Below are 23,893 nucleotides of genomic sequence, written 5' to 3'. Positions count from 1 at the left end.
TAAATTTGCTAGGGGGAAGCAGTGGCGCAGTAGTGCTGTCGCATCACAGCAAGAAGGTTGGTTCGAGCCTCGGCTCAGTTGGCGTTTCTGTGTGGAGTTTGCATGCTCTTCCTGCGTTGGCGTGGGTTTCCTCCAGGTGCTCCAAAGACACAGTCTTTGTGTTCCCCCACAGTCCAAAGACATGCGGTACAGGTGAACTGGGTAGGCTAAATTGTCCGTAGTGTATGAGTGTGTGTGTGTGAATGTGTGTGTGGATGTTTCCCAGAGATGGGTTGCGGCTGGAAGGGCATCCGCTGCGTAAAAAAAAAAAAAAAAAAACTTGCTGGATAAGTTGGTGGTTCATTCCGCTGTGGCGACCCCGGATTAATAGAGGGACTAAACCGACAAGAAAATAAATGAATGAATGAATTAATTAATTAATTAATTTGCTAACAACTTTAGACTGTATTTGTTTTATTTGTTGCTTTTGGCTTCTAGACTATTTTGCTCAGTCTGCCTCTTGACTGCATTGCTCATTCTGCCTGCTGCTAGACCTTGAGGAGCTATGCAACCCAAGATATCGCAAACATTAACATTTTATTTGTACATACCTTTAAAAAGAGCACATGACTATATGTATTACAGTAAAGCAAAGGTGGATTTAAGCCTAATACTGCACTTCTTGATTCATCCATAATAATCTAGCTAGATAACATTTCAATATTACACACAGAATATTATTTAGTGATTAATATTGGCTTTTATATAATCATGTTGCATTACTACACTTGACTTTGGGTGTATTGTGAAAAAATACTGTCTTAAATGAGAGCCTGAAATATTTTATGACATACTACAATAAATAAAGATGACTCAGTAAATAATAATTTATTTTGATTATGTTTAAATACTATTAGTAGTTCTGTTCATATTTTCTTATTGTCATAGTATATGTAACAATACCGGTACTTTTAACATAAAGCGACTTATCTATGGGATGTGTTTAAAAAATACATTGTGACAACTAGCAATATTAGGAGCTAATAAATGCATACCAACAATTTTTCTTTCTTTATTTCTGGGATGATAATTATGGGATATGTTTAAAAAAATACATTGACAACTAGCAATATTAGGAGCTAATAAATGCATACCAACAATTTTTCTTTTTTTTTTTATTTCTTGGTGGGGTAGTTAAAGGGTTAATTCAAGCCATTGTTAGAAGTTTTTTTCTCAAAGACAGTATTAAAAATTATTTATTTTTAAATAAAAAAGTAATATTGATATATATTTGTAGACCTATAATTACAATTACTATATATGAGTGACACTTTTCAAAAATGACTTGTAGAAACATCCATCATAGAAAACATTTTGAATCCTTTTTGAGCTAGTTTTAAAATTATTCTGCACTAGAACCAAAACACTGTTACTTCAACAACCTACTGATATTGTTTTCTTAATCATAGTTCATTCATGCTCATTGTAAGCCATAACATGGCATTTCAGGGTGGGGTAGTTTTCTGATTAATGGAGTCTTCGTTGGAAATAGCCTAACATATGTGTTATTCACACACCATTGTATTCTAATTTAGTGCTTTATTCTAATACTATACCTGAAAGCTGAAGAATAAAATGGTGGCTTCTAGTGCTTAAACACTGAAACGAAAATCTGAAAGCCATTCAGTAGAATAATGCGATGAAGGTCCAGAAACGTCAGGGAAAGGCCTAGAATCTGAAATTGTTTACTCCAGGTTGAATTGACGCTAAAACACTTCTAATTTGCGAGTGATAAATAATTTACACTGATTAATAAATGATAAGAAATAAAAATTACAAAAAATACTCACACTCGCTACAAGCAAAATATTAAAAAGTATCTGATATAAGCCGATGAGCTTTTGTGTTGGTCCTGAACTATTTTAACTAATTATTTTTATAAATGTGCGTTTACGTTGGTACTCGCGGCTTTACGATAGTTTTTAAATGATTGTTAGGCGCTCGTGTGCTTAAAACTTGTCAGTGCCCAGTGGGACAATTTTCTATATGAAACAAACACACGTTGCCTCCTTGTTTAAAAAAAAAGATAAAACTAAAAAGACAACAACAAATGTATTTCGGCTTTGCTTAAATAATCGCGACAAAAACGACGACGGTAAAATATAGCTGATTGCTCATTGTTAGTCGTATGGGGTTAACGTTGGGATAATCTGCGGCTTTCATAAACGTTACCTTCGTTTCTCGAACATCCTGTTTCGTTCCTTCAGGATACCACTGAACCCGCACAAATCCTCTACCGAGAGGCCATGGCCGTGTTTCCGCAGCACCACTCTCGTTATCCGAGTTAGCGGGAGCGCCTCCACCTCCTCCACCGCCATCACCACCAATCTCAGAGTCCGAATCTTCAAAATCCTCCTCTCCATGAATCATCCGTACAAGCCCAAAACGCATCGCCCCGTGATGTTTTCCGGAGACCAGATCATGCGTAAACAGGAGCCGCTGTGTTCCACCTTCCGTGGGAGAGAACGCGCTGGACGGAGGCTCGGAGCTCAGGCTTACGGCCGGAGAAAGCGCTGCTGGGGCGAATTGCGCCATCTCTGCTGCTGCTGCTGCTGCTGAATGATGCGGGAGGCGAGGGATGGAAACCTGTGAGCAGGAGAAACACGTGTTTACGTCTCTACGTACAGCGCCGCATGGAGGACGAGTCACCTGTTGTTTTTAAGAGCAGAACAATTAGCTTATTTGAATCTCTACTTGCATTATCAGTTGAAAACAGAGACTTAAAGCAAATGTTTTGACTTGTCAGATCATAGCAAAATTGGTTTAAATAAGGGACGAATAATGTGTGCGTGTGTATTACGTACGGCATTGTGTTGGATCATCTGTTTTATGTTTTTCATCTGCAGCTCCACCCAAACACATGATCAGATCAGCCACACGATGGCAGTGTTTGACAGGATGGTTGCTTTTGTTAAATGTTTATTTATTATTTTACTTTTAAAATCCGGGAATTATTGTTGTTTTTATTTCATCCTATAAAATATTTATTTAATAATAGACCATAAATGTGTATATCTGTAAAATAAATACAAAATAACGCTAATTAAGTTAATATCAAAAGGTGCAATTCTTCATTGATAGGCCAGGGTTATATTTAAGAGTAGAATTTATAGGAAACATTTCCTCTCCACGTTACTGTTATAGAACTAGCTATTTGTTGCCAGTGATTTACCTGCATACACCAGTTTGCATGTTTCACAAAATGTTATATAACAGGGCATTACAACAATTTCATTATTGATTTTCATGCAGTAACATGTAAACACGACATTTAAACTGTTAATGACGCATCCAGTACGTGGCTGTTTATTTAAGTTGAGATCACAAACAACTTTTGTTATTTTGCAATTACAAGGAAATAAAATTGTGATTACAATAAAAAACGTTTATGCAGATCATAATAAAATTAAGCTATGTTCTATTGTTCAGCAAATAATTTCATGCAAGATTACTGCTCAATGGTTTAAGTGATGTCTGATTAATTGTGTGCAACAGCGCCTATGTACCCATTCTGGTCTGGGAACCTTCTGAGGATGTTCTAAAAACCTCTGGGAATGTTCCCTTTATTATTTGGGAGGGTTTTTGTAGAGATTATTTTGAGAACGCAGGTTCTGGAAACGTTCACAGAGCATTTTGTGAACGAAATGGGAACAACCGTTCTGGGAATTAGTTGTTTTCGTTATCTTTATTTTCATTATACCTCCTTGTACTCCCTTTTATAGTCTTTATTTTAAATAAGACTAATCTAATCTTGGCTGTTTAATGGAATTTTAGTGTACTGATCCATCAACCCATGTGAATGAAATGGATTTTTAGGTAATTTAATTCAGTTATTAAAGTTAAGAAATAGTTTGCCACAACTATCATGAATGAAAAAAACTGAACAAATTGAAATCAAAATGTGCCTATTGGCCATTGAACAGACTCACGTGGTTTCAGTAAACGTGATTAATGGTTAAATGGGGGCTGCTTTAAGGCTTATGGTGACTAATGAATCTTAAGCAGATGGAGGGGTATAAATGCCCATGGTGCACCTCTCCATGATTCACTTTGGACACAGCCCTTGGAAATAGAATACCCGTAAGCGACAATTGAAAACTATTTACTTATTTATAAGACGAAATACATTTTTAAGCAGCAGAAATGTCAGTAGTGAGCGCACTGCCTTTCCTGAAGCCCATCCATGCGAGAGTTCCGATTTCCCCTGGCCGCCAGCGCCGACACACGCTCCCAGCAAGCGAGTTTCGCTCGCTCAACGCCGAGGACGCAATCAGTGTGTTCGAAATTGAGAGAGAGGGTGAGGCAATACTGCAATCATCGATTTGCTTTTCATTAGGTTTGTGTGGTCATATGTGTGTAATATTCATTGTCTGGTGTTTATTTAGTGTGGGTAAATGTAAAACTGTCTGAAACGTGTCAGAACGTCAATGTTTTCTCGTTTTATTTCTCAGCTTTTATTTCAGTCTCTGGAGAATGTCCTCTTCACCTGGATGAAGTCAGGCACTTTCTCACTCTCTGTCCTGAGCTTTCTTTGGGCTGGTTTGAACAGGGAAGGCTTGTCGCTTTTATCATAGGATCTCTCTGGGACCAGGACCGTCTGACTGCTGTAATAATCTTCAAATATATACTTGTTATCGTTAGTAACATAGGTTAATTAAGTATTAGTTATTATTGTTTATTATTACTTTTACACCATAAAATTTAAACCCACATTTAGCCCTATGTCAAGTATGGGCAAACCCAGCAGTTGGGTGAAAATGTAGTTAAAAATAACTTTATTACGTTAGGATTGGTTATATTAGACAACATTGGTTTGAAACAACATAGCATTAATTCTTTTTTATTATTATTATTTAATTAAAATTTATTATAATATTAAAATGTGTTTCCCAGAGATGGGTTGCGGGTGGAAGGGCACCCACTGCGTAAAAACTTGCTGGATAAGTTGGGGGTTCATTCCGCTGTGGCGACCCCGGATTAATAAAGGGACTAAGCCGATAAGAAAATGAATGAATAAATTAAAATGTGTTGTCATCCTTGCATGGTGGTAATATATAAATAATAAATTTCATTAATAAAATTCATCAAGTTTAATGTATATTTTTCAATATTTTGTATTTTTAAATTTTTCAATATTGTTTGCCCTGGAGCACAGATTTAAAACATATTTTTATAAAAAAAAACACTTGTCATAATACACACACGCACATATTTTCAATCATGTTTCGCATGTTTTTCATGATTTGCATGTGCACTTCTTTGAAAATAAAACTTATAAATAAAATGCTAAAGAAAAAAGTAAAAACTGTAATATAAATGGTTAAGCAACTTGTACTATTCAACTTATTCATTTTACTATTTAATTTTGTCTCTTTTTAGGATGCACTGACCCTTCATAAACCTCATGGAACTACTGTTCACATCCATGTGCTGGCAGTCCATCGGACCTTCCGCCAGCAAGGAAAAGGATCCATCCTCTTGTGGCGTTACTTGCAGTATCTGCGCTGTCTACCTTATGTGCGCCGTGCCGTCCTTATGTGTGAGGATTTCTTGGTGCCCTTCTACCAGAAGTCTGGCTTCAAAGGGCAGGGTCCTTCTGAAATCATTGTAGGGTCACTTACCTTCATTGAGATGTATTATCCTATACGAGGACATGCATTCGTGCGGCGTAACAGTGGCTGCTAAGGGATTGCTATTTATGTTCTGAACCAGTCAGTTTGCTGAAGCATCTGATCTATGTAAGTTGTAATGTCTGTGATTACTTTTGTAAGACTTGGTTAAAATGAGGGGGAAAAAACAAGATTATAAAACAAAAAGAGAAAACAAAAAGGAACATTACAAAATCTCTCCCACCATTATAATTAACAATGATGGTTGTAATATGCCATTTTCCATAAAAAAATCCTTAGTCATATTTTAATAGATTATATTGTTATTTTGTATGTATTTGGTGTACATTTATATGTTTCAGTCACACATTTTTAAATCCATGACATGTTCTCTGCTGTCTAGGAGGTCAAGCCTGGAAAAATAAGGCGGTGGTTTAGCTGTAAACTGTTATACTTCGGTGTAGGTTTTGTGCTTGTGTCTTATATATGCTTTTAGTGTCTGTTTTATTGAAGCATTAAAATAGCACAATTTTAGCAAAATGCATTAAAATACACAAATTTAGCACACTGACTGAACAATTTTCAACTGTGAAATTTGCCATAAAAGATGTGGAAATATACAGCATACAATGCTTACTGATTTGTATGTGAGTGCCAATGTGACAAACTTTTAATGTACCTTCCTAAATATGAAAAACATTTACTGTTTTAATTAGGCACTGGTAGCTTATTTTCAATATTAGAATTAGTTACCTTAAACCAAAGGCTTGAGAAATAAATGTTCTACATACAGGGGTTTTGCAAAAATAAAATCATCAGTTGATTGTGTTAGAAATTTGAAATGTTTAAAACTGATTACAATTGCCTTTTCTTTTAGAAATCCACCACCTATGCCTCCACAGTCTTGAATCAAGACATATGTGCTTTTGTACATTTTATAAGTGCAAATAAAGAAATCAATAAAACAATATATCTTCAAAATTAGTGCTCTTTTCCCTTTTTAGATTTACAACCTTATGTAAATGTCTGTAGCAGTTGCAGTATAAGTTATTGTTTAACAACCAATTTATTTAAGAATAAAAAATAATTTTTTACAACATCTGTAAAATTAGTTGGTTGTACACAGGTAAGCATTCAAAATATTTATATATATATATATATATATATATATATATATATATATATATATATATATATATATTTATATGAAATATTGTTGATAGCACCAAATATTTGGTCCTTCTCCTATTTGTACAACAATTTTGAACATAATACTCCAGATGATCAGAACATTGTCTTACTCTAAGCCCAAACAGTTATATTGTCAAGTTCGCCTGCGTCTAGACTTTGTAGATCACTTGAAAACATGCATTATCACCCGGCCTACAATTCTGCTATCATTTGAACTACAACTCCCTTCAAGCAGACATAGACACACCTGATCTGGTTTACCTTTGATTACACACATACAGCTGGGAGCTGCTTGAGGACTGATCTCTCAGACAATATAAACTGCTCAGTTTGACACTCACATTGCTGAGTAGTGATGGGAAGTTTGGATCATTTTACTGACTCGGATCTTTGAGTCTCGTTCATCAAGATGAACAAATCTTTTTTTCTTGTGATTTCGTCCATTTGGTTCAATTTGCCAACATATTATTAAAATGTTACGAATTGCTTCCAAACACATGTACAATTAGCCCAAAAGGTTGATCACAGTACAAATAAGTCATAAATGGAATACTATAAGGATAAAATAATTCAATGTTTATCTGCTCTTTTGTCTATGAAGGTATTGTCTCTTTGCTCAGCTGAACTCTTCATGTCTTCAAATGTCAGTTGTTCGTTCACTTTACACTGACAGTTACATATAATCTTATCCAATGCACACAGTCTGAGCCGATAGGATCTATGATAATTAGTTAACCTTTCAAGTCTTCTGGCTCTTGAGTCGTTCGTTCATCACGTGACAGAATGACTCAAACCCAAGGACTCGAGAGGTGAAAGAATCAATTCTTTTTCCGGCTCTAAATGCATATGATTGGCTAGGCTTTAGTCTTTCACGTGGTGAACGACTCAGACTCGATAGAGGACTAGAAAAATGAACTGATCTTTTCCCGCACTACACAACATTCACATGAGCGAATGAATGAATCACTTAGTTCATTCGAGTCATTCAATCTTTTATCACATAACGTGAAAGAAAGGATAAGAGATGAGGTTTTTAATAAATCAAATTGTCTTTGTGAACCGTTTTGTAACATATCAGGCATACTGCAAGCATTAGAAAATTAAATACTGTTTAATTGTTGTTTATTGTTTTATTATTATTATTATTATTATTATTATTTACCAGAAAAGCTTTATAACAAATCAGATTACTTTAAAATCACAACAATAAAAAAATCACATCAAGCTAGGCTTTTTAATACATAAAAAAAAGTATGCTTTAAAATAAATAACACGTTTGTGCCATAAAAGCTTAATATCTAATAGGACAACTCTTCCCAATAGATGTTTTTATGAAACAGCAATTTAAGTGAAAGATAATACAAATAAAAATATGCAAAAGCCGCAGAGCCTAATGAGCTTTACAAATTGACTTTAGAATAGAACAGTGCACCACAAGCTTGGCTTTTTTAAATAATTAGAATTAAATAAGCTTTAAAACAACATTGAGTGGCTTTACTTGTTGGACTTGGCGTAAGGTTTGTTATCATTCAAAAACACAAACTCTGGATAGAGACTTCCGGTATGCCTCGTGGAGACTAGACGCAGGTGGAAGTCACTCCGTGAACATTCGTGTATTTTTTCTACTAATCTCAGTTGTCTTTGTCTTAAATCTATAAAGTAAGCAACGCTGCATCATATCTATACGCAAATATGCCAAAACCGGGAAAATCAGGACGAAATATCGCTGAAATGTTGGCTGAAAGAGGAGGCGAGCAGGCCGCTAACGCCTCGCCGAGGGAGGATGAGCTAACACCTGCTTCTCTGAAGGAGATAATTACGACTACCATTCGCACGGAAGTGTCAACATTACGAACTGAATTCTTATCCGAGCTCCGTTCTGCCGTGTCCACTCTGCAATCAACCCTCTAACTACAAGCTCAGAAGATTGTGGACATTGAAACCGCACTTAATGACTCGGACGGCCGCTTGACAGCGATTGAGGCACTGTGCAACGCACTGAAAAAAGAAAACGGCTCCCTTAAACTCAAAGTGGATGATTTAGAGAACCGCTCGCGGAGGCAAAATCTGAGGATCATTGGAATACCTGAGGGATTAGAGGGTCAAAGTCCGGTTACGTTCATGATATCACTTTTTATTGAACTTTTCGGAGACAGTGCCTTTGAGAGACCACTACAAATTGACCGCGCCCATCGCACCGGCCAAAAAACACACCCGAACGCATATCCTAGGCATATGCTCGTCCGTCTCCACCACTATCAAACCAAAGAACTCATTCTGAAACTAAGTCGTGAACGAGGCTCTTTGGAATTCAACGGTGCGACGATTCGCATTTTCCCGGACATGTCTGCTGAAGTGGCGAGGCAGCGAGCCGATTCAAAGATGTGAAAGCTTCATTTCGCAGCGCTGGCGTAACCTATGGCATGCTGCATCCTGCTAAACTACGCGTCGATTACAAGGGTCAGCGGCATTTCTTCCAAACCCCACAGGCTGCGATGGAATTCTTCACTGCTAACATCAAGAATGCAGCGAATCAGGTTTGATCGACGTAACAGTTAAATGGTCCGAATCAAGAACTGAAGTAAAATTAAGAACTGAACTGACATCTTTGCAAAACGAGTGAAGCCTCAAAATAAATAAAATATGCAATACCATAGCATATTTACCCAGTTTCTGTGCTTTAAAAATACTTTACTTTTTATAGTCGTATGTGATTTTAAGTCAGATACATGTATGCGTTGTCTACTGTTTATTGAATCATTTCTATATACATATATCCGTTCACGGAGCGCTGCCGAAATGACAGCCAAAGTTGAAAGTTGAAACTGTTTACTGGTTTCTTATTCACCTGACTGTAATGTTCTTTTCAGTTAGGTTTGTTATGGATGCTACATTCCGTGACAGTTCTGGTCACGTGGGGGGGACACGGGTTCTTTTTATGTTTTTTTGTATGTTTTTGGTTCCTTTAGATTTCGTTATGTCTGCTCATTTTGTTTATGCTCTCCATTCAAACACTCTTGACTACTTGAGAAATATCAAGTTATTGTTTAACATTAATGACAAATGATACCTACCAAGATAGACGGGGCAGGGTTAATATAATTAGTTGGAACGTTAAAGGCTTAAATAATAAAGTGAAGAGTGTGAGGGTTTTTTCTAAGCTAAACAAATTAAAGCCCAATATATGTTTCTTACAGGAAACCCACCTTAAAATCTCGTGCCAAAAAAGCCTGCAGAGGTCATGGGTGGGACAGGTTTTCCATTCAGGCTTTAATAATAAAGCAAGAGGCACTGCCATTTTAATTAATAAGAATACACAGTTCAAACCTTCCAATATTATTTCAGATCCCAACGGCAGATACGTGATTGTGCCAGGCATCCTCTATAATAGTCAAGTTACTTTAGTAAGCGTTTACGCACCTAATTGGGATAACCCAGATTTCTTTACTACACTCTTCTCTAAACTCCCGGACCTGAATCTTTATCAACTGATTATGGGAGGTGACTTTAATTGCATTCTAAACACAGTTCTTGATAGATCATCCCCCAAATCAACCCTTCAATCTCAGTCTTCTAAAACAATTAATTCTTTTTTAGAATTGTGTGGAATAACTGATATTTGGCGTTTCCTAAATCCTACTTCTAAAGTTTTTTCCTTTTTTTCTCCTGTGCACCATACTTATACACGTATTGATTATTTTTTCATTGACAGTAAACTTATTTCTCGAGTGAACTCCTCCTCATATGACACTATAACTGTTTCAGATCATGCTCCAGTAATTCTTGAACTGGTCCTTCCTGGAAGCTATTCATTTTGTACTTGGAGAATGAATGCTTTACTTTTATCTAAGAGCCATTTTGTTGAGTTTTTTTCAGAAAAGATCTCTACATTTCTTGAAATCAATTCAACGGATGGGATTTCTTCATCTTTACTTTGGGAAACACTTAAAGCATATTTACGTGGAGAAATAATATCTCACTCAGCTTATATAAAAAAGGAGTGTAATAAGAAACTTTTTAAACTTTCTGATCAAATTGGTAAATTGGACCAAATTTATGCACAACACCCAAGCACATCACTATTTAATGAAAGAATCTTTTTACAATCTGAATATAACCAACTTTCTACTGCCCAAGCTGAGCAGCTTTTGCTCAAATCACGACACCTTTTTTATGAGTTTGGTGATAAACCAGGTAAAACACTTGCACTGCAACTCAGGCTTAAAACAGCAAAAAACTTTATCACCCAAATTCAAACCCAAGAAGGCATTATTGTTTCAGACCCTCAAGAAATTAATAATACATTTAAATCTTTTTACTCTTCATTGTACCAGTCAGACTCCCTTAAAGACCCTAACATTATTAGTAGATTTTTTGACAATCTTAATATTCCTCAAATAAGTAGTGAATTAAAAGCAAAAATGGATGAACCTATCAGCTTAGATGAAATTTCAAAATCTATTGCACAAATGCAAAGCGGAAAATCTCCAGGGCCTGACGGATTTCCCACAGAGTTTTTTAAAAAGTTTTCCGCTCAGATTTCACCTTTGCTTCTCTCTGTTTTTGAAGACTCTTTAAATAATGGTAATCTCCCTTCTTCTTTGCGCCAGGCATCAATCTCTCTTCTTTTAAAACCTGATAAAAATCCATTGGAGTGTGGGTCCTACCGTCCTATCTCTCTTCTTAATGTAGATGTAAAAATCTTGGCTAAGATTCTTGCTCTTAGATTAGAAACTGTTATCCAAGATATCATACACCCTGACCAAACCGGCTTTATTAAGAACAGGCAGGCCTTTTTTAACCTGAGGAGGTTGATGAACATAATTTACACCTCATCTGACTCCTCTGTGCCTGAGGCCTTAGTCTTACTCGACGCGGAGAAAGCTTTCGACCGCGTCGAGTGGGACTATCTATTCTACACATTAAAAAAATTTGGGTTTGGTGACAAATTTGTTTCTTGGGTAAGACTCCTATACTCTTCTCCCTTGGCGTCTGTGAAAACAAACAGCAATAGTTCTGATTATTTTCCTCTTCACCGTGGCACCAGACAAGGTTGCCCACTTTCCCCTATTTTATTTGCTTTAGCTATAGAGCCTCTTGCAATTTGCTTTCGCAATAATCCTGAGATTGCTGGTGTTTTCAGAGCCGGAAAAGAACAGAAAATTTCTCTTTATGCTGATGATGTGGTACTGTATATTTCAGACCCAGAAACTCGTCTCCCGTATGTTCTGGAACTTTTGAGACAGTTCAGCGACGTCTCCGGTTATAAGTTAAATCTGCATAAGAGTGAGTTTTTTCTTATAAATCCTGCTCCAAGATCCTTTCCAGTGTCAATATTGCCATTTAAATTAGCCTCAGAAAATTTTCGATATTTGGGAATAACAATAACACGAAAATATACTGATCTTTTTAAACATAATTTTGTTGTAATATTAGAGAAAACAAAACAAGATCTAGCTAAATGGAAAACTCTCCCACTTTCTCTTGTAGGCAGAATAAACACAATAAAAATGAATATTCTCCCTAAATTTCTTTTCCTCTTTCAAAGTATTCCAATTTTCATACGAAAGTCATTTTTTAAGTCCTTGGATCAAGAAATTTCGGATTTTATTTGGAACGGTGGCCCAATAAGAATACAGAAATCATTTCTTCAACAACCCAAAAAGTTAGGTGGTTTTGCACTTCCTTATTTCTTAGTCTACTATTGGGCGACTAACATCCACAGTATTTTATATTGGAGCCAGTCACACTACGGACTCTGCCACTGGGTCCCAGCATGGGTTGAAATGGAATGCGATTCTTGCACCCAAGTGTCTTTGCATGCGTTACTATGCTCTTCATTACCATTAAAGACATCAAAGTATTCCTCTAACCCTATAGTACTTAATAGTCTTCGAATTTGGTCACAATTTAGAAAACATTTTGGCTTTCAAACAATGTCTAGCCTGTCTCCCATATATAAAAACCCTTCTTTCCTGCCCTCTATCTCAGACCAATCTTTTGCATCATGGTTTAGAAAAGGCATTGTAAGCATTAATGACCTTTTTTGTGACGATACATTTGTTACATTTTCTTATTTATCAGAAAAATTTAACCTTCCCAAAACTCATTTTTTTCGATATCTTCAGACACGTGAATTTATACGAAATACTTTTTCCCATTTTCCCCTTGCACCTCCCAAACAAGAAATCGATCAGGTTTTAGATACAAAAATTTGTAAAGGTGCAGTCTCTAAAATTTATAAAACAATTTTTTCATTTATTAGACAGTTAGATTCCTCATCCTTTTTAAAAATAAAGCAGAGCTGGGAATCAGATCTCAATCATGTTTTCACAGACGAGGAATGGTCCAAGGCTCTGTCTCGTGTACAAACCTCTTCTATCTGTGCTCGTCATTCCCTTATACAATTCAAATTATTGCATAGAGTATATTGGACTAAGGCAAAAATATCTAAAATTAACCCTGGTTTTGATCCAATTTGTGATCGGTGTCGACAAGCTCCAGCCACTCTTCTTCATACTTTCTGGCTTTGTCCAGCGCTAAGCACTTTTTGGGCATCAATTTTTAAATCAATTTCTGAATGCTTTCTTTTAGATATTGAGCCATGCCCCCTAGTAGCATTATTTGGACTTAACCCTACAAATGTTTCTTTGTCATCTACACAATCAAATGCACTTGCTTTTTGTTTAATAATTGCTAAAAGGCTTATAACACTAAACTGGAAAAATCCTTCCCCACCCAGTTACATACATTGGATGCATGATCTGATGCAGTCAATGCAAATAGAAAAGATTAGATATACAGTTTGCGGTGATACTGAAAAATTTGACACTATCTGGCAACCATTCCTCTTACACTTTAAAAATAAAAATAATAAATAAATAAACATGTATATATGTATGTGTATTTGTATGCAAGTATATAGCTGACTTATCTTCCCTACCCCTGGCTTGGTTATGAGTGGAGAGTGTGTTTTTTTATTTATTTATTTTATTTTTTGTTTTTATATATATATTTTATTATTATTTTATTTTCTACTGCTGTATCCTCTGAGTATTTGTATTTATATATTCTCGGCACTGTTGTTGTTGTTGTTGTTTTTTTTTTTTTTTTTTTTTTTTTTTTTCCTTAATGCATGAATATGTAACTATATTTTATTCAGAGAGAAAGAAAACGTGAGCAAAATTGTATTCTACCACCACATTGGATCAGTTGATGTCTAATGATTCTGTGTATCTGATACTTTTGATAGGCTGAGTCTGTTTCTTCTTTCTGATGATTTGAAGCACCTCTTTTGTCATTACTTGTTGGTCGCAGGATAAAAGCTATTGCTAAATGAGTAAATGCAAATGCAATCTTTCTTTATACAAATATTAGACAAAATACATAAAGTCTGAATAGAAAAACATTGTTAAACAAAAAATGGGGTATAAATGAACAAATAACAAATCACTTGTAATTGTAGAATTTGATAAATTTATTATATAGCCAGCAAATAGACAAAAAAAAATTATATATATATATATATATATATATATATATATATATATATATATATATATATATATATATATATATATATATATATATACAAAAAAAAAAATTTTAAGCATGGTTCCATTTGTTTGTAAAATACCAAAATATAAAACCACATATCCAACAGACAAAAAGTAACAATAACTTAGTGACTGTCACTGACTTGGTCCCAGTCATTCCCCTCGTTGGCCAGCAGAGGTCATTATCACCGGACTTCTAACACATTACGTCATCCTCATTGACTCAGTCTCACACACACCTGCACAGGCCCGAGGAGGCCAAGATGGCGTTCATCCAAACGGACACGTTTTGAGTGGTGTCGTCAGGCTTTCGGAGATTAACATGAAACAACTCAAAAATCCCGAAAGAAATTGAACTTATCACATTTTATGTCGTGTGTAGATCATGCTCAGATGGGTTAAAAAAGAAATAGAGATAAACTAGTGTTTAAAGCTGTAGAAATGGCAACTGAGGAGAAAGGCAGAACAAGTGGCGCCGAAACGGACAACGAAATAACAGATACGTCTCTTCTTTACACTCCGACCAAAAGTCCACCGGGAAAAAAGGAAAGGTTAAAATGAACATTGATGAGAAAATTGACTCACTCATTAATGCTGTCGCTGTACTTACATCAAAATGTGATGGGACATTTCAAAGAGTGGAGTCCATGGAGAAAGTTTTAGAGAACACTGCATCTTCTATCACCACTCTTTCTTCTACCGTAAGTGAATTACTGAGAGAAAGTACATCACACAAAGAGAAGATTCTACGGTTGGAAAAAAATGTCACCATGTTACAACAAGAAAACAAGCAGTTGAAAGATACATGCATGAGGATGCAGAATTACAAAAGGAGATAAGATCTCAGGATTTACGGTGTAAAAGAAACTGGGCCGAACAAGGAGAATGATGTAAGAGAGGCAGTAATCAAGATCTTTTCCAAGGTATCGCCAAAGATCGCGCACAAACTCCCAGATGTCGTGGATTCGGTGCACCGACTGGGACAAAAAAAGAGGAGACGGTCGCCCCAGAGTGATAATTGCACAGTTCGCCATGCGTCTCTACTGAGATACAGTATGGAGAGATGCTAAAGAAAATTCGTTCTTAAAAGAAAACGAGCTACAAATCAAGGAAGATTTGTCGTCAGAGGAACTAGCCACATGGAAAAGAGCATGGCCACTGGTGAAACAAGCAAGAGCAGAGGGCAAGAAGGCCGGTTTCCGAGGAGGATTTGCCTTCATCGAAGGAGTGCGCGTCTGTGTCTCTGACATCTGAACTGAGATGATGACACTTCCACGGCTGTCAAATCTTTATCGGGAACTATGCAACTAATTAAAATTTGAAGAAATTGACGTTTAATGTTTTCTCAATTTTACACGTTTTATCCAAAGGTAATTCTATTTTATATTTGTTATTTAGTTCTACTTAGCGACTTCTGACTACAGGTTCGGTAAGTTTAAGTAATTTCTTTAAATGTTCGAAGCATTCGCGACGCTGTTAAAAGAAAGGCTATTTATCTTTTTGGAAGACACACAGAAGCTCAAGTTCTTTTTTTTCTAGAGACTCATTCATGTGACTCTGATTCGAATTTTTGGAAAACTCAGTGGGGAGATTATGACATTTTTTGTCATGGATCAAATCATTCAGCAGGTGTGGCATTTTTTTAAATAAGTTTAAAGGTAAAGTTCTGGAAACTTTTCGTTCAGATAGTGGAAGATGGATCATATTGACTGTTAAATTGGACAACTCTACATTAATAATTTGCAATGTCTACGGGTATAACGTTAAAACACATAATTTAGAACTGTTTAAAAAGATTGGTGATACAATAACAGATTTAAAGAAGAAGTACAAAAACGGCAAGATAATTATAGGTGGCGATTTTAACGATGCCCCAAATGATGCTGTTGATCGTTTCCCCTCTAAAAATATTAGTTCAACATTTTCAGATTTATATTCCTTTATAACTGACAAGTTGCAAATTCTAGATGTATGGAGATATTTAAACCCCAATCCCCTTGAATATACTTGGAGTAATAGCTCTCTTTCTTTAAAATCAAGAATAGACTTTTGGCTAATTCCACTTGATTTAATTCCACATATTTCAGAAACAAAAATTATTTGTGCCCCTCTATCAGATCACAAATTAATATCAATATCCTTTGATGGGTGTAAAGGTAATTCAATTCGCGGATATTGGAAATTTAATAACACCCTACTTTCTGACAGTTACTTTGTGGAACAAGTTAAACTGTTAGCAAATGTTTTAAAGGTAATAGTTTAAATTTTACACAAAAGTGGGAACTCTTTAAATTTAAAGTTAGAACAATTGCTATGAAAAGAGTCAAAGAATTAAAGAAAAACAAACTTTTAAAAATTACAGAAATAACTGATAAACTGAATTTTTTAATTAAACTAAATTCAGATGACAACAAATCTGAACTATATTCTCTAAATTTAGAATTAGATAAAATGTATACAGAATTAGCTAAAGGTGCCTATGTGAGGTCAAGAGCCAAATTGTTAGAGGAAGGTGAAAAAAATACTGGTTACTTTTTTCCCTTGAGAAAAGGAATTATAATAGAAACTCTATTTCATCCCTGAAAATAAATGATAGTACTTCCAATAACCTTTTATATATATCGTCCTTTATTTTTACATTTTATGAAACACTTTATACTTCTAATACTGACAATGAAAAAATAAGACACTTTTTACAAACAGTTGAACATACAGTTCCAATGGTTTCTAATGATTATAGAGAATATTGTGGGATGATATTTCCAAATCTGAGATCTCCAAAGCTCTTTCTTCGATGAAAAAAGGAAAATCCCCTGGTACAGATGGATTAACTGTAGAATTTTATTGTGCTTTTTGGGACCTGATAGAAAATCCTTTATTCAATATGTATAAAGAATGTTTAGAACAGAAAGAATTGAGTTCAACAATGAAACAAGGTGTTATTAGTTTAATTTTAAAACCAGATAAAGATCCTTTAATAATAGACAATTGGAGACCAATCACTTTATTAAACGTTGATTATAAAATATTAGCCCTGGTATATGCTACTAGATTAAAAAGTGGTTTAAGTGACATAATAAATGAATCTCAAACTGGCTTTATGGCAAAACACCATATTAGTTCAAATATTAGACTGGTATTAGATTTACTAGATTATAAACAATTTGTCAATTCAGAGGCACTTACAATACAACTAAAAACAGACACAATACAACTAAAAGATTTTATAGCAATTAGAATAATTAAAAATCCAAATCTAAATGGCATAGCTATATTTGATAGAGAAATAAAAATATCACAATTGGCGGATGATACAACTCAGAGAAAAGCATGGCTGTTACCATACAAATTTTGCATTTCAAATAAAGTAAGAGAAATTCATTTAAAGATTTTACATAAAAGATACCCAACCAATGTCTTACTTTTCAAATTTTTAGATATTGAGAAAGAATGTTCATTTTGTAAAAACAGTGAGGAGTCCTTATGTCACTTATTTGTTAATTGTCAGAGTGTGCAATTATTTTGGACTGTTTTTCTGATTATTCTGCTAAAAATAATATGTTGATAACATTAAATGCAAAAGAAATTATTTGTTATTTTGAAAATGGTGATAAACAAATTAACAATTTTGTTAATTTTATAATTTTAAATGGTAAATTCTTCATCCACAAATATCGACTTTCAAAATCTCCTCCTTTATACAAGATATTTGTCAACGAAATTATTCTGTTAATAAAGTTTATCAAAGCTGTAATAAATGTAAAAGCTCTGTCTATTGTAAGCTATTATGAATCTGTTTTTGGCGTCTTGTGAATGTCTTCCTTTTGTTTTGTTTTTTTGTTTTTTTGTTTGTTTTTTTGGTTTGTTGTTGAATTTTAATTATCTTTGGAATTTTTGTTTGTTGCCTGTTTTTGCTGTATTTGTAAATTACTAATGCATAATAAAAAAAAATAATAAAAAAAATATATATACAGGGCTCGAAATTAACTGTTGTACTTGGTAGCACCGGTGCTCCCAACTTCAAAAATTTAAGAGCACCATGCAGAAAAAATTTAGGATTTTCAATCATTTTAAAAATGATTGAGCACTGCGGCAAATTGTATTTTAAGGGATTTTTTGTATTTTGAACATCAATTAGGACTAACAAAAACCAGAAACAACTATAACTAATGCTGAGATGACATTGATATTTGTGTGCAATAATTCCAAAATGAATGTTGAATAATTATAAAATATTAATGATGATGAAAATGACAATAATAGTAACAATAAATGACATTTGTCATCATCATGCTGCCTTGAATGTGCTTGAATGCAAGTTATCTGCTATAAAAAGTCTGTTACTTTATGAAAAATAAATGTATAGTTTGCATCAAACAAAAATGAAGCATTGCAGTGAGAAATATTTATTTTGTATTGCTGGTTTTATATGCAGGTCAGTTTAATAAATAATATTTCTGCTACAAAACAAACAAAAGATTATAATAAATAATTAAATTCAAGGCTGAAAGCTGCAAAACAGTCATCAGTAACTAAATAAAAAAAATTATTTACACCTCAAGAAAGAATAGACAAAAGAAAGTAAGTAAAGTCTCACTTCTATCACTCTTTAAAAGTTTTGGTTTCAGTTTGTGTCAATATAAATGTTCAGCCTGAGCTGATTTTCATTTTTCTGTGTTAGTGAAAAAAGCAGGCGAGTTAGCTGACCCAATTTATGAACAGGATTCTTGCGATGACCAGCTGCGCAATACCGCTGTTTGTTATGAGCCGCAGTTTCAGTGTAAACTTAGTAAAGGCGAGCTTCTTTGGCGATGATATGTACAGGATTAGATTTGACTTTTAGCGGACATTTGCCCTGAACATGCAGTGAATGAAACACATCGAGATTTGGGCGTTTTATCCGAAAAGCACGTACTCGATTGATCTCAGCTGGCGGATCAATATTCACCACATGTCATGATCGCTCTTATCTGTGCCCTCAACTTTAGGTGGGGTTTGCAAACCTGTGTGCTTTAAGTTTTCACTCTTCAGCCGTTTGCTGAAGAGTGATACATATACCTAATAGCCGTATCCCAAACGCATGTGCGGGAGCGAGCTGCGGGCCAGACTCGGCCCGGATAATACTCACCGATGCCGAGTCGGAGCTGGAGGCGCCGAGTCGGAGCCAAGCTCGGGCCGATTACTACCTGCTATCTGGGATGCAATAAATGTGGATAAGACCAAGGAAGCACTTTTTGAAGGCAAGTTCCAGTATAAAACAATTAGTTGCATCACAGGTTATCCAGAGTTTCATGCAATTTCAGGTGTTTCATTTTTAACTTTCGACATCTGTTGTAAGTTGATACCGCATGACGAACAAAAAGAAAATCCTCCGCATTTCGTGACTTGGTGTTCCTTTAAGGTAAGGTTCCTTTTAAGGCTACACGGTAGAATTTTAATAAGAGTATTATCTTAATCATATTGAAATCGGAGTATTGGTGTCTTATGTAAATGTACTCAGAACGTCTGGTGAAGTCGAGAGCTGTCAAAGACAGGGAATTTACTGCCGTGTTCATCGCCGCTGTTTACATCCCTCCGCGGGCGAACGCTACAGCAGCACTCTGCAAACTTTTCAATGTTTTCAACGCACAAGAAATGGCACATCCTGATGCGGTTATTATCGCAGCGGGCGACTTTAACCAGTGTAACTTACGGACTGTACTTCCCAAATATCACCAACATGTGAGTATTCCCACTCGTGAAAATAACACACTGGACAATGTTTACAGTAACATACAAGGTGCATACAGAGCTGCCCCCCGCCCCCACTTTGGTCAGTCAGACCACATCTCCTTGTTTTTGTATCCAGCTTACAGACAAAGACTGAAGCAAACAAACCCAATCACTAAACTGGTTAAAATCTGGAATCCACAGACAGAGAGCACCCTTCAGGACTGTTTTGCTCTTACAGACTGGGATGTGTTTAAAACTGCAGCCACCAAGGAGGGCTTGTCTGTTAATGTACAGGACTATGCTGAGTATGTGACTGGGTATATCAGCACTTGTGTTGAAAACATCATACCCACCATACAAGTCAAGAAGTTCCCCAACCAGAAGCCCTGGATAAACAGCAAGGTGCGTCACATGCTGAATGCTCGTTCTCTGGCATTTACATCAGGCAATGAGAATGAGTACAAATCTGCAAAATATGGACTGAGAAGTGCCATCAAAGAGGCTAAGAGGCAGTATAAAGAGAAACTGGATAACACCTACTCTACTGCCTCAGCTGGACAAATGTGGCGAGGCCTGCAGCACATCACAGACTACAAGAGCACCACAAATGTCACAATCAGTGCCTCAGAAAGCTTGCCTGACGACCTCAATACATTTTATGCCCGCTTTGAGTCCTCCAGCATCAACACAGGGCAGAGACACACACAAACTCAAACTTCCCAACCTGCCCTCCCCCCTCCTGCAGTGACACCAGCGGCAGTACACAAAGCACTGAGAAAAATCAACCCCCGCAAAGCAGCCGGACCTGACGACATCCCGGGACAGGCCCTCAAGGCTTGTGCTTCAGAGCTGGTTGATGTTTTCACCTCCATCTTTAAACCTTTCCCTTAGTCAAAGCTCTGTCCCAACTTGCTTCAAAACCACAACCATCGTCCCCCTTCCTAAAAAGAGCCCTCTGACCTGTCTGAATGATTACAGGCCAATAGCACTCACTCCAATCATTGCCAAATGTTTTGAGAGAGTGGTACTACCCCTCATTCAGAGCAGTATACCAGACACTTTGGACCCCCTGCAGTATGCATACCGGACCAATAGGTCCACCTCAGATGCCATTGCTGCTGCACTACATACTTCTTTCTCTCACCTGGAAGATAAAGACACCTATATTAGGATGCTTTTTATCGATTACAGTTTCGCATTCAACACGGTTATCCCCCATAAACTCACCCACAAGCTGTCTGAACTCGGATTACACCCCACACTCTGTGACTGGCTCTTAGATTTCCTCACTGGCAGACCGCAATGTCAGGATTGGAAATAAAAGCTCAAGCACCATCCTCACCAACATCGGCAGCCCACAGGGATGTGTTTTAAGCCCCATCCTCTACACTTTATTCACACATGACTGTGTCGCATCTCACTAGAACAACACCATCATTAAGTTTGCGGATGACACTGCAGTGATAGGCTGTATCACTGGGTGAGATGAGGCAGCTTATAGGAAGGAGGTGGCCAGTCTAGTGACATGGTGTGAGAACAACAACCTCACCCTCAACACAGACAAGACCAAGGAGATGATAGTGGACATCAGGAAGGAAAGAAGATCTCATCAGCCACTATTTATTCGCAAACTTGAAGTGGAAAGAGTGAGCAGTTTTAAATACCTGGGGGTCCACATCAGTGAGGACCTCACCTGGACACTGAACACCACCCAGCTGGTCAAGAAAGCACAACAGCGGCTGTACTTCTTAAGGAAGCTAAGGAAACTCGGTCTGTCATCTAAGATCCTCAGCAACTTTTACAGCTGTGTGGTTGAGAGCATCCTGACCAACTGCATTACTGTATGGTATGGAAACGCTACTGAAAAGGACCGCAAACGTCTGCAGAGAGTGGTGAGGACTGCAGAGAAGATCATTAGGTCCCTACTGCCTTCTCTGCAGACTATCTACCATCACAGAGTCCACAAGAGAACTGCCTCCATCCTGAAAGACCCCACTCATCCACAACACGGATTATTCACACTCCTACCCTCAGGGCGGAGGTATAGGAGTGTGAGATGCAGGACTGCCAGACTCAAGAACTCTTTCTTCCCATCAGCCATCAGACTTCTAAACAGATAACCAACGCACATAACAGTCTCTTTTTCTGCTCAGTACAACATTACATACTCCATCCCATTTTGCACTATTTTATTTATTTTTTATTCTTTTTTTTTTTTGCACATAATCCAATTGCACTAGGCACTTTTTGCATAATAAGCACAATAAAAACAAAACAAAAAAAAACAAAAAAACACTGTATACTGTTTACATCTGTTTCATTACTCAAATCAGGTTTACATATTGTTTACTTTCAAAGATATTTATATACTTACATTTTACAATCAATCTTCAGTCACTTCTGTGTATAAATGTGTATTTATGTGTATGTTGTGTATGATGTGTATGTTGTGTGTATGACTTCACTGTGGACGGCAAAGTAAGAATCTCATTGTACAGGGAGACGTGTTTCCTTACTGTGCACATGACAATAAACAGTTGAATTGAATTGAATTAAATTGAATTGAATTACTCTGCCTTTCAGCATGATCTCTCCAAGTTTAGCATGTTTCCTCATTAAACGCAACGAAAGCGTATGCTTCGCGTTGTTGTGTAAGAATCCTTGTGAAATACAGTAACACTTTAGGACGCTTAGTTTAGGACGCTTAGCAAATTTGATGAACGTGATCATGCGTGTTGAATCTGCAGGGGAGTCGCTTCATTATGGAAGGCCGTTGGTATGGCGATCAGAATGGGTCAATAACATGACGCTGCAACGTGCACTCGTCTGACTGAACGTGACGCCTGCGTCTGCCGAACGTGACGTCTTTGTCTGCCGAACGTGACGTCTGCGTCTGCCGAACGTGTCGTCTGCGTCTGCCACATTACTGTTCCGCTGCTTTAACGTGACGTCTGCATCACGTCTGCTTCAAGGGTTTGCAGCACATTGCTCTTATTTCTGCTTTATTATACCTATTCATTCTCTATCAGTGTTTTCACTTATCCACAGTTATGTTTCATTTGCAATTAAGTGCTTTTTACCTTTCTTATTTATAGCTTTTTATTCCAAATGGTAATATTTATACAAATGATATAAACATTTTGGTATGCCATATATGGTTATTCCTATATTGCTTCTTTTATTGTGGTTACAGCTGATTGGTGTGTTTGTCTACAGTTTTGCAGCAGTCTGTGTGCACACCTGATGGCTGTGTTTGACCTATAGTTCATGTGTGTGCTCATTTGAAGGCCTTTGCTTTGAAATTGCAAGGAAATTCCATTATGAAAAATGTCTGTGTCAAACGCATCCAAGTGTGTTTAGTGATTTTAAGACTGTGTGTAATGTTTTGCAAAAAGTCTAAAGCTGACAATGTGCTTACAGTTGTGCAGATCTAGCCTTGTGTTTTGCTCCATGAGTGTACGGTTTTGCTAATTGTAGGAAAAGTTTAATTTTAGTGTGTTAGCAATCATGTAAAACTGTAACTGGGTATTTAACTATTAAATGTATCTACAATACATATGTTAACAGTAGTATAGCTGTAAATATTAGTCTTCAATAAATATGTTTTACAGGAACTATAAATAAATAATCTTCAATAAATATGGAAGGCAATGTTGCAGTATGGAAAAGGAAGCATGGAGGGGAGGAAGATTGGTAATAGGAGACAGGGCATGGTAATTTTTTTTATATATTGAAATGTATACATCAACAGAAAGCTGAATAAAACACTTTACATTTGTTGTATGG

The 23,893-nt window shown here is 36.3% G+C and overlaps 2 protein-coding genes and 1 long non-coding RNA gene across 6 annotated transcripts in view; 2 read left to right on the top strand and 1 right to left on the bottom strand.

Moving 5' to 3' along the window:
- ube2o (ubiquitin-conjugating enzyme E2O) overlaps positions 1-2,936 on the bottom strand; it is a 135,922-nt gene extending 132,986 nt beyond the window's left edge. For 2 of the 3 annotated variants that reach the window (XM_087254814.1, XM_087254815.1), the window contains exons 1-2: positions 2,844-2,901; positions 2,212-2,625 (exon numbers count right to left, since the gene is read on the bottom strand). In XM_087254814.1, the coding sequence (XP_087110940.1) occupies positions 2,212-2,625; positions 2,844-2,879 (450 nt within the window). In that variant the 5' untranslated portion in view covers positions 2,880-2,901. 3 annotated transcript variants of the gene reach the window in all.
- The window catches only part of LOC147836322 (uncharacterized), a 309,667-nt gene that overhangs the window by 145,970 nt on the left and 139,804 nt on the right, over positions 1-23,893 (top strand). The gene's annotated exons all lie outside the window — the stretch shown is intronic.
- aanat1 (aralkylamine N-acetyltransferase 1) lies at positions 4,087-6,629 on the top strand. 2 transcript variants are annotated; one of them, XM_087255285.1, is made up of 3 exons: positions 4,087-4,375; positions 4,491-4,645; positions 5,419-6,629. In XM_087255285.1, the coding sequence occupies exons 1-3, from the start codon at positions 4,183-4,185 to the stop codon at positions 5,722-5,724; spliced, it is 654 nt and encodes a 217-aa protein (XP_087111411.1). In that variant the 5' UTR covers positions 4,087-4,182; the 3' UTR covers positions 5,725-6,629. The 2 variants fall into 2 exon arrangements, with proteins under 2 accessions (XP_087111411.1, NP_956998.1); NM_200704.1 differs by having other exon boundaries at positions 4,105-4,336.

This window comes from Danio rerio, chromosome 6, assembly GCF_052040795.2.
Source record: "Danio rerio strain M-AB ecotype USA chromosome 6, GRCz13ab, whole genome shotgun sequence".
NCBI classification, from domain to species: Eukaryota; Metazoa; Chordata; class Actinopteri; order Cypriniformes; family Danionidae; genus Danio; species Danio rerio.
This window is presented reverse-complemented; position numbering and strand designations above follow the sequence as displayed.

What these genes read in the sequence shown, in the direction of transcription:
- aanat1 (XM_087255285.1), top strand. Translation starts at nt 4,183, where the DNA reads ATGTCAGTAGTGAGCGCACTGCCTTTCCTGAAGCCCATCCATGCGAGA. An exon ending in ATCGATTTGCTTTTCATTAG is followed by an intron (nt 4,376 to 4,490) that starts GTTTGTGTGGTC and finishes TTTATTTCTCAG; the next exon opens with CTTTTATTTCAGTCTCTGGA. An exon ending in ACCAGGACCGTCTGACTGCT is followed by an intron (nt 4,646 to 5,418) that starts GTAATAATCTTC and finishes GTCTCTTTTTAG; the next exon opens with GATGCACTGACCCTTCATAA.